Raw genomic sequence first — 11690 nt, 5'->3', positions numbered from 1 at the left:
TGCCGTACAAAAAAAGTGCAGCCTGTTTATCAAATCGATGGCGCCATCTGCTGTTGAGCAAGTGTGTGTGTGTGTGTGTGTGTGTGTGTGTGTGTGTGTGAGAGAGAGAGAGGACGAGGGGGTCAACCCAGTCAGCATGCACGGAGACGACATCACTCGGACACGGACTTCACTCTGCTTCAGGTGAGGAAGTGTAGAAGACCGGAAGTGGCAGGTGGGGGCGCACTTCAGCCTACTGCTGCATTTAGAACACAGCCACATGAAAGCTTTTCTCATCGTGTCAGAATTACATCATCTACACACTTCTGATTTGTTCATTTAAAAATAATACATAATATAATTACAGTTAAATAAAATGTTTTTTAATTAAGTAATTAAAAAAATTCGTTTTGTTTAAATATAATTTTTAATAAACAGTGGACTGAGCTGGAGGAAAACTCGAGTGATTCACTGCTCAGGGGCAAATCTACTGCACTTCACCTGCTAATTATAAATTACTAGTAAATAAATAAACCACAAATAAATATGTCCAGAAAAGAAACTGATGTAAAACCTAAATGATTTTAAAAAGCTATTATAAAAACAAGTGAAAATGTAGGAATAAAACCCTTTTAATCAGCCTTTTTTTAATGCTTTAAAATTTATAATTTGAAATTAATATTAAAATAAAGGCTTGAGGGTTTTAGCCAAGTTTATGGGAGAGGTTCTCGTCACTGCCCTCTTGTGGCAGAACACGGAAACGTAAATAGAAATCTGAAATATTTTACACACTGTTACATATGTTTTCCATAAAGCTATATATATATATATATATGTGTGTGTGTGTGTGTGTGTGTGTGTATAATATTTATTTATTTACACACAGACTAACAGTGTTTAAAGTGAGGATGATGGATTGTGCGTGCGCCCATGGGTTGGACAACTGAGGAATTGCAGAGCGACAGTATTTAATCCATCAGGAAAATAATAGATCACTAAATAAATAAAGGAAGATAAATACAGTTGTATTATGAAAATAAAAATTAATTAAATGTTTGTTCTTTCTCGCTCTCTCTTTTTCTCTCTGTGTCTGTCTCTTTCTCTCTCTCTCTCTCTCTCTCGTTCTTTCTTTCTTTCTTTCTTTCTTTCTTTCTTTCTTTCTTTCTTTCTTTCTTTCTTTCTTTCTCTCTCTCTCTTTCTTTCTTTCTTTCCCCCTCACCACTCTGTGCTCTTTTTCTTTCTTTCTTTCTTTCTTTCTTTCTTTCTTTCTTTCTTTCTTTCTTTCTTTCTTTCTTTCTTTCTTCCTTTCTTTCTTTTCTTTCCCCTCTCACCACTTCTCTGCTTTCTTTCTTTCTTTCTTTCTTTCTTTCTTTCTTTCTTTCTTTCTTTCTTTCTCTCTTTCTTTCTTTCTTTCTTTCTTTCTTTCTTTCTTTCTTTCCCCCTCTCACCACTCTCTGCTCTTTCTCTTTCTTTCTTTCTTTCTTTCTTTCTTTCTTTCTTTCTTTCTTTCTTTCTTTCTTTCTTTCTTTCTTTCTTTCTTTCCCCCTCTCACCACTCTCTGCTCTTTCTCTTTCTTTCTTTCTTTCTTTCTTTCTTTCTTTCTTTCTTTCTTTCTTTCCCTCTCTCACCATTCTCTGCTCTTTCTTTCTTTCTTTCTTTCTTTCTTTCTTCTTTCTTTCTTTCTTTCTTTCTTTCTTTCTTTCTTTCTTTCTTTCTTTCTTTCTTTCTTTCTTTCTTTCTTTCTTTCTTTCTTTCTTTCCCTCTCTCACCATTCTCTGCTCTTTCTTTCTTTCTTTCTTTCTTTCTTTCTTTCTTTCTTTCTTTCTTTCTTTCTTTCTTTCTTTTCTTTCTTTTTCTCCCCCCTCTCACCACTCTCTGCTCTTTCTCTTCTTTCTTTCTTTCTTTTCTTTCTCTTCTTTCTTTTTCTTTCTCCCCTCTTTCTTTCTCTTCTCTTTCTTTCTTTCTTTTTCTTTCTTTCTTTCTTTCTTTCTTTCTTTCTTTCTTTCCCCCTCTCACCACTCTCTGCTCTTTCTTTCTTTCTTTCTTTCTTTCTTTCTTTCTTTCTTTCTTTCTTTCTTTCTTTCTTTCTTTCTTTTTCTTTCTCTTCTTTCTTTCTTCTTCTTTTTCTCTTTTCCCTCTCTCACCACTCTCTGCTCTTTCTCCTTCTTTCTTTCTTTCTTTCTTTCTTTCTTTCTTTCTTTCTTTCTTTCTTTCTTTCTTTCTTTTCTTCTTTTTCTCTCTTCTTCCTTCTTCTCTCTTCTTCTTTCTCTTCTTTCTTTCTTTCTTTCTTTCCCTCTCTCACCATTCTCTGCTCTTTCTCTTTCTTTCTTTCTTTCTTTCTTTCTTTCTTTCTTTTTCTTTCCCCCTCTCTCACCACTCTCTTTCTTTCTTTCTTTCTTTCTTTCTTTCTTTCTTTCTTTCCTTCCTTCCTTCTCTCTTCCACCACTCTCTGCTCTCTCTCTCTCTCTCTCTCTCTCTCTCTCTCTCTCTCTCTCTCTGTGGAGGTAGGTTACTGCACATGAACAGCATCAAGATTTTTGTGAAATCAGGAAGAGCAGGTGGTCTCCAGGATCAAAGAAAGCAAAGCATGGTGGAAAGCTGGGACCGCCCATCACAACACAAAACAATCACAACACTTCAATTTACATTTACTGCATATTTTTCATTCAATTTTTTTGTATAGTGCTTTATCAATGCACATTGTCTCAAATCAGCTTCTGTAGAATTATAGAAATGTAAAATGAATGGATCTAAAAGCTAACTGGTTCAGGATAGTTTAAATGTTCTGAAAGCTTCAGGTAGTTTTATGGACTTAATGGTGTTTAGCTTTTCCTTTCTTCTCCTCTATCTGCTGTACATGCTGTAGGTTTGTCATCATGCTCCAGGACATTTCTGCTGCTGTGTCATGACATGTTCAGTGTTCATTCATGTAATCAGTCTTGTGTTCTGTTATGAATGTTAGTTGGACACAACGTGTTGTACAGTGTAAAACTGTAATCTGAGGGGGTTCTCCCCTTCTGTAATTGTTTGGTCTTGGTCTTTGATTATTCACATTTATTTAGTCACTTAAAATATACATTAATATACATGAATATATATGTAAAACTTGTATAGTGTAAAGTTTGCCTGTTGCTCAATCATCTTGTATTAAGTCTTATGAGTGTGTATGTATATGTATGTATATGTATCGTGTGTGTATGTATATATGTATATTTTTATAGATAGATAGATAGATAGATAGATAGATAGATAGTGTAGATAGTGTAGACAGTATGTAGTGTGTGTGTATACATATATACACTATATTGCCAAAAGTATTCGCTCACCCATCCAAATAATCAGAATCAGGTGTTCCAATCACTTCCATGACCACAGGTGTATAAAATCAAGCACCTAGGCATGCAGACTGTTTTTACAAACATTTGTGAAAGAATGGGTCGCTCTCAGGAGCTCCTAAATATTCCACAGTCAACTGTCAGCTGTATTATAAGAACGTGGAAGTGTTTGGGAACGACAGCAACTCAGCCACGAAGTGGTAGGCCACGTAAACTGACGGGGCGGGGTCAGCGGATGCTGAGGCGCATAGTGCGAAGAGGTCACCACCTTTCTTCAGAGTCAATCGCTACAGACCTCCAAACTTCATGTGGCCTTCAGATTAGCTCAAGAACAGTGCGCAGAGAGCTTCATGGAATGGGTTTCCATGGCCGAGCAGCTGCATCCAAGCCATACATCACCAAGTGCAATGCAAAGCGTCGGATGCAGTGGTGTAAAGCACGCCGCCACTGGACTCTAGAGCAGTGGAGACGCGTTCTCTGGAGTGAAGAATCGTGCTTCTCCATCTGGCAATCTGATGGACGAGTCTGGGTTTGGCGGTTGCCAGGAGAACGGTACTTGTCTGACTGCATTGTTCCAAGTGTAAAGTTTGGTGGAGGGGGGATTATGGTGTGGGGTTGTTTTTCAGGAGCTGGGCTTGGCCCCTTAGTTCCAGTGAAAGGAACTCTGAATGCTTCAGCATACCAAGACATTTTGGACAATTCCATCCTCCCAACTTTGTGGGAACAGTTTGGAGCTGGCCCCTTCCTCTTCCAACATGACTGTGCACCAGTGACCAAAGCAAGGTCCATAAAGACATGGATGACAGAGTCTGGTGTGGAGGAACTTGACTGGCCTGCACAGAGTCCTGACCTCAACCCGATAGAACACCTTTGGGATGAATTAGAGCGGAGACTGAGACCCAGGCCTTCTCGTCCAACATCAGTGTCTGACCTCACAAATGCGCTTCTGGAAGAATGGTCAAAAATTCCCATAAACACACTCCTAAACCTTGTGGACAGCCTTCCCAGAAGAGTTGAAGCTGTTATAGCTGCAAAGGGTGGACCGACGTCATATTGAACCCTATGGATTAGGAATGGGATGTCACTTAAGTTCATATGCGAGTCAAGGCAGGTGAGCGAATACTTTTGGCAATATAGTGTATATATATATATATATATGCAGTACATAGTGTATGTGAACAAAATTATTCAGCCCCAGGTGGGACAGGCTGGCTTTTCTCTCTCTTACTGTGCCAGATTCACAGTCCCAACCCAAGCCGAGCTTTGAACCTGTGCACTGTGGACAGAGACAGGATCAGCGCTCATCCTCAGCCTTCTGAGCTTTCCATAGGGGCTTTAAGTTTTACCTTGCATTACTTGTACAATAAGTCACACATATCCACATAAAAGAAACCTCATTACACTGAAGCTGGGCTTGAACCCCTACTTCCACACACACCATCATGCACAAACTCAACCCAGCGAACCAGACAAACTGCTAACCTAGTGCTTCTTTCTTGTGTTTCTATCTCCTGCACCAACAAGCAACATGTCCTGCAGCACATTACAGAGATTTTCATGTTTTACATTAAACAGTCTCAGAGCAGTGTACTGGTGAGCGTGTTGGGTTACTGTGCTGACAATCAGGGTTCAAATCTCATGTGTGCTTAACATCTGTGTGTAGTGAAACGTGATTAAAATGAACAATAGTCTCTAAAATGTGTGTACATGTGTATGGTACAATGTCATAAAGTGAATCTGAAAGAATGTGTGTGTAAACATGACTGTCATCCTGTGTCAGTATTAAAAAGGGAAGAGTTCAAAAGCCTCACTATAAAGAGAATGAGCCTGTGTGTGTCTCAATGCAAACAATGAGTGTGTATCTGTACCATTACAACCAACATGAGTGTATCGTAATAAAGGGTGTGTGTGATCTTAAAAGAATGTTTTGTATGCTAATCCACAAGTTAGAGATAACTGTCCAATCATGATGAAGAAAAGTTCTTGGTTCTTTTTGGTCTTATTTTCGTAATTTATTTTCACTTTTCAAGCTGAAGATGAGCTGAGGATCAGTGTGCATAAAGCTGCAGTGTGACACTCAGTCCACAGTGATGACATTACAAATCTGTGTGTGTGTGTGTGTTTTGGGGGTGTAATTAAACAAATAAAGGAAGTTAGCGGCAGCACACGCACAGACACATAGCTTCACCATGCTGGGTTTCTGGTAAGTGGAATCACAATCATGAAATTATATAACATTTATATTTATTAGAAACTGAGTTTATTTCATAATGACAGCTAAAAAAACATGTCAGATTAAATGGTGTGTTCTGATGTGTGTGTGTTTCTGTGTGTCAGTCTCTCAGTGAGTGTGTATATGTTGCTAGTGAGCGTGGGTCAGTCTGTTCATTTGGTCGGACTGATCCATTCTCCCGGTTTTCCACACGGTTACGGCTCCAACGTTTCTGAAACATGGAGACGCTGTGCTCCACCTGGTCACGTCCTCGTCCTCACGCTGTTGCACCTCGACCTGGAGGAAAGCTTTGACTGTGAGAACGATTTCCTGAAGGTAGACGACAGGAAGTAACTCACTTTGTCCTTTTCACAGCATGGTCTTGCTTGTGTTTCCTGCATTGTTGTTTTCCTTTTCGTACCCCCCCCCCCACACACACAATTTCATTCTTTCTTCTCTGTGTATTCCTTACCATTTTAATGTCATTTATTTCCCCATCATTGTTTCTTTTTATTTTCTTGCTTTACACACAGCTTTGTGGTGTTTGTTTTTGTAAAACTGGAAATTCACATTTCTTGTTTCTCTCTCTCAGATTTTTGAGGGTGACTCTAAGTTGGCTCAGTTGTGCGGCAGAAAGACGCTGGAGGAGCTACAGGCTGACGATCTCTCGCTCCGCTCATCCTCTGGTGGCTGCCTCTCCATCACCTTCCAGTCCGATTACTCCAACACGGAGAGACACACAGGCTTTAAACTGTTTTACACAACACAAGGTAAAAGAATAATGCTCAAATTTTATAAAGCATTTAGTTTTCCTAAGAACACCACACAGGTTGAATGCTGGTGTTGAGCGCTGACCTTTGACTTCTGCCCCCAGATTTTGATGAATGTTGGGAGAACGATGTGACGTGTTCACATTTCTGTCATAACTACATTGGAGGATACAGCTGCAGCTGCAAACCAGGATACTACCTCGGCGAAGACAAACATAAATGTCACGGTATGGAGATGTACAGACACACACACAGTAAAGTTTCGCTTCCTTCTAATTTCTTTCCCTTTCTCATCATTTTCTTCCTCTTCTTTCCTTCTCATTTTTATTTTTTGCACATGTTTGCTTTAAAAAAAAACCACCCTTACCCAACACACACACACACACAAAAAGTCATCAGAACCAACTTTTTGCTCATATAGGAAAGTTTTGACTGGCCTTCCTGGAACAGCAGGAAGTTCCCATTTCAGCTCTCTCTTTACTTCCTCCTGTGGGTGAAATCAGGACTGAGGATAGTTTCACATCCTCACTGAAGACCAATTTCACTGAGTCAGCACAAAGAAAAATGATAATTACAAACCATCTGCACTGCAGTTTTCTTCTGGCTGCTGGAATTCCTCTGTTTCATGGTTCGCTCTTCGCAGAAGTGATAAGGAATATTTCAGTAGCTACTTCTGTGCTGGTGGCTGAACTCCAGGAGACATGGTGTCCGATGCAGGAAGACAGCTCACTTTTCTCTTGCCATTTACTCTGAATGCTGGTCCCCTCCTGGAGGATGTGACCCTACCTACCACTGCATTTCCACTCTCTTCTACTATAATTGGCCTTCTTATTCTAAGGGAAGGAACCTACGTAACTTCACTTCAGTCCTCAGCTGAAGCTTTCAAAATAAATCAATTAATTGATACTTAAAGAAAAGGTTGGAAGTGTTTAAGCTAAGTTAGCTAAGCTAACTTACTGTTTTGTTTCCAAAAATGACTAGATGAAGCTGATCTGATCAGAATGTTGCACTACTCTAAAAAAAAAAAAATCTTATAAAGTAATGACAGTATTTGTGAAATAATGACTAAAGGCTCTCCTGTAATGTGATGTCCCTGATCTTCATCTATGCGAGTGTTTAGTTGACTTGTTTCCCAAAAGTTTGTCTTTTTAACATTAAGTTTGCATCGCGCTCTTATGTTTCCATAAATATAAACACAGCTCAACTTCCCAGAGTGAAAACCAGCAGAAGCCACACCAGTCACCATGTCTACCTTTCCTCTGCTTCTCATCATCTCAGTCCTCACACACTGAAGGGTTTTAAACCTTCCTTCATTTCTCTCTCTTTTCTTTTAGCCGATTGCACAGAGCAGCGGCACGGCACGGGAGTTCTAACGTCTCCTGGAAGTCCCGGGCCGTACTTCGAGAACGCCAAATGCTCTTTCCATCTCTCTGTGGATGAAGGGTTTCAACTAACGCTACGATTCATCGGAGTGTTTGATGTGGAAAGCAGAGATGGAAAATGTGTCGACTTTGTAAAAGTATGTGTCACTGGAAGGAGATACAACCCACAGTGTTTATCCTGGACTGTAAAAAAAAAATAAAAATAATGAAAAAGGAGGGAAAAATATAAAGCTACTAAAATCGGTGTTTAATAACATTTTGAAATGGTAAGGTAACAAGAGTTAGAAAAATAATTGGGAAGTGACAAGTTGTGACAAACAAAATCTATCAATTTAAAACAAATTGATAAAGTAGCTTAAGCTAAAACAGACAAAATATGTTGCAGCAGATAATAAATACAAATTTCTTATGAAGTCAGGACTATTTGTGAAACAATGTGATGTAGTTGATCTTCACCCACTCTGTGTTTGTGCACAAAGCTAAATTTGACAACAGAATCATTTCAGCTGATCTTCATCCATGCAGATCTATTGTCTATCCTAGCAAGCGTTTCTTCTTTTTTCTCTCAGGTTAAGACGGCCACTAAGACGTTTGGGCCATTTTGTGGCAAAGACAAACCTGCCGACATCCTGACCAATTCCCAGCACGCTGAAGTCATCTTCCATTCAGACCTGGAGGGAACGAATCAGGGCTTCACTCTCGAGTACAAACTTAAAGGCAGGATTTCAACAACACTTTAATCATTGGATTGTTTACTGACACTTTAAATGTGTAGCATGTCCAGCTGGTCTCATGCTGGACGTCTAGTCGGTCGGTGACTTATTATCTTCTCTTGCAGGTACGGAATGTTCTGGAAAAGTGACACCCAACTCTGTCATGTTTCCTGAGAAAGATTTGTACAGTGTGGGCGAGTTGGTCAGGGTGAGCTGTGTGACCGGATACACTTCTGATGTGAGTACAGACAGTGAAAAGAAATCGTCAGGGGAAAAATTCAAACAGTTGGCTGCTTGATACTTCAGAATAGACGGGTCTGTCAGCAGCACCTGTACAATGCCACAAGAGAGGATAGATTAACCTGATTTACCCTCATTTCTTCCTTCTTTTCTGCACACAGGGCACTGATGCATTTGTGTCCAGATGTCACTTAAATGGGGATTGGAGTCCCAAATCCAGCTGTGAATGTGAGACAGAATCCAACAATAATCTGTTTACTGGACAGATCACACAAAATTAGAATACTGGTATCATCATCTGTATCTGTATCTGTTTGATCTCAGTGGTGGACTGTGGATTTCCTGACCTTCCAGAGCTGATGGAGCTGACAAAGGCAGACTCAGAGACTACATACAAGCACAGCATCAGTATTAAGTGCCAAGAGTTCTACAAACTGGAAGGAAAAGGTAAATCTGTGCGTGTTCTTCTCAGGCACTAGGACCCAGAAGCAGACCAAAATGTTTATAGAGTAAAATCAAAGATCTGAAATGTTATCTTGGTACGAGAGCAAAGCTCAAAAAGCAGATGCTGCTCTGATGTCCAGAGCAAATAAATCCACTTCAGTGTTTAAAACAAGGGACGCAACAATGTGACTGTGTGACACGGCAAAGCCTCCAGACCCCAGAATCTAACAGCGCTGTGGGACGAGCAAAACTAAAACTACTAAACTTAATAAAACCTAAATAATATAATTATTAATAATTCTATTCTATTGTAGCATTAATTACAATCATGTACATAATCAGAGCTTGTGAGCTATATTCCCTTCATTTCTCCTCTTCTCTTGTTTCAGCCAACTTCACCTGTGAAGCTACAGGAGAATGGGTGGCTGACAACGGAGAGATTCTTTCAGAATCATCATCGCAGTGTGTCCCAGGTATAAACTCAAATATCGAAGTGTCCTGTAATTCATGTATTCATTTAAAATAATTTATTTATCATTCATTTAAAAGTTTTTTTCTGATTTTCTTCATGGTCAGGGCAATTGATTCATTTTGGACAATTTATTGGCAAAATGACCCAAAATGAAAGAGAATTTAATAATAAATCAAAGAGAGTTAATAAACTTGCTGAAAGGAATCTGCTTGAAAATCAAAAGTTGAAAATTATACTGAAATTCTATACGAATACTGGTAAAAACTGTTCATAAAAACAATCACCTTCAAATTCTATCCAATCTATTTTTTATTTATTTTTTTAGTGTGTGGCATAACTAAAAGTTCTGCTGGCGGGAGGATATTTGGGGGAAAAGATGCCAAACTGGGGGAAATTCCCTGGCAGCTCCTGGTTAAATACCCTCGATTGGGAGGTGCATCTCTAATTAATGACCGGTGGGCCGTCACAGCTGCTCATGTGGTGGAAAACCAGAGATCGCTGACGTTCGTAGGAGGGATGATCGACAGCCAGGATAAAAACATGGTCGAAATGGAAACAGAGCTAATCATAATTCACCCTAATTATGTAAAAGAAACCTACGACAATGACATCGCCTTGGTGAAGATGTCTTCCCGGGTTCCTCTCAGTAGAAATCTCTTGCCGGTGTGTCTTCCAGAGGTACAAACTAATGGACCAGTGTTGGAGGGTATGCAGGGGACAGTCTCAGGGTTTGGTGCCACAGGAGGAGAAATGCGATCTCAGATTCTGCAGTATGGCCATGTGAAAGAATTTCCAGGTGTCTGTTTTAACACTAAACGGACGGTCACTGATAACATGTTCTGTGCTGGTGATCCAGACCAAGGTGTGGACAGCTGTAAAGGAGACAGCGGGGGTCCGCTCTTCATTCCCATGTTGGGGTTATCCACCGATAAACCTTACCGCCTCAAGGGGATTGTGTCGTGGGGTCCTCCAAAATGTGGAAATAAATTTAATAAAGGTTATTATACCAAAGTAGAGAATTACCTGAACTGGATTAGGGACACGATGAAAAACAAAGAGGAAAAAAAGTAATGTTAATGTGATTGTTATTTACACACAGCAGAAAGGTTTAAGAGCAATTCTACAGCCTTCACTTGAAATCATATCCCTGTTTGTATATCAGAGGAGTTCAGACAATAAAAACATATCAAATGATACCTGTGTGCCCTGCCTTTTAAATCCACCAGGTTAGAACAGCAAACATGGGTTCCCTTTTTAGCCCTGTTTCACCCATCACATTGAACAGCAGCATGAGAACCGGCATCTTGGGTAACATTCTGTAAGATTAAAAAAAAACAGGAGCAATGTCTGCGACAATATTCATAATTTTACTGTGATTAGTAACTAACTAACTGCAATGTCATCTATATGCCGCCTCATACTCTGGCAACTGACTTTCATCAGGAATCTGATTTATTTTTGATTGGCTACAAAAATGCAATGGCAAATACAGAAATCTGACTGTACAACAAACTCAAACAAAAACAAACCATACACAAATGCAACAAATACAAAAACGAAACTGCAACAATACATTCTAAAACCTTAAGAAAAATGCAACATTTTCCTGGAGGAAATCTGTGATGAAGAGAGCAATGGGCTGAAGGTAGAGGACAGGAAGTGGCTTGCTCTATATTTTCTTTTCACCACTCTGTTTTCTCCTTTTTCATGCTTTCCTCTAAATTTTGCATTGATTTCTAGTATTTCATTTGGATTGTAACCTACCAGAAGTCATCTGTTCACGTCAGAAACGGAGTCTCTGAAGTTCATTCTCAGGTCATGTGTTTTTACAGGAAAGGGGTGCATGTGGCTCAGGTTCAGTGACCTACTGAGTCAATTTTTGATTAAGTAAATATGAACACTTAAACAAAAACAAAAAAGTTTAAAATGCTAGCCTGAACGCAATTCCAAATCTTGTTTACTGGAAAAATGTGTGTGTGTAAAACAGAGAGAAAGAGAGAGAGTATTGCAGATAGAACTTAAAAGGATAAGGAAGTATATTTCCTCACCCAATCATTATTATTATATATCAATTTTTATTATCTGATTTATCTGTATCATCTTATTAAGCAGTGAATTTTGGCTTTCCTGAGTTTTAAGATCA

General features: G+C 39.3%; 1 protein-coding gene across 1 annotated transcript; it reads left to right on the top strand.

Annotated features, from left to right (window-relative positions):
- Positions 1-5364: 5364 nt before the first annotated feature.
- LOC131355038 (mannan-binding lectin serine protease 2-like) lies at positions 5365-10741 on the top strand. The gene is made up of 11 exons (XM_058393223.1): positions 5365-5517; positions 5652-5862; positions 6119-6296; positions 6401-6523; positions 7631-7815; positions 8248-8395; positions 8517-8629; positions 8793-8859; positions 8956-9078; positions 9465-9548; positions 9873-10741. The coding sequence occupies exons 1-11, from the start codon at positions 5504-5506 to the stop codon at positions 10616-10618; spliced, it is 1992 nt and encodes a 663-aa protein (XP_058249206.1). The 5' UTR covers positions 5365-5503; the 3' UTR covers positions 10619-10741.
- The last annotated feature ends 949 nt before the right edge of the window (positions 10742-11690 follow it).

Source organism: Hemibagrus wyckioides, linkage group LG01 (genome assembly GCF_019097595.1).
Source record: "Hemibagrus wyckioides isolate EC202008001 linkage group LG01, SWU_Hwy_1.0, whole genome shotgun sequence".
NCBI classification, from domain to species: Eukaryota; Metazoa; Chordata; class Actinopteri; order Siluriformes; family Bagridae; genus Hemibagrus; species Hemibagrus wyckioides.
Note: the sequence above shows the minus strand (reverse complement) of the source record. Positions and strands in the feature narration are given on the sequence as shown.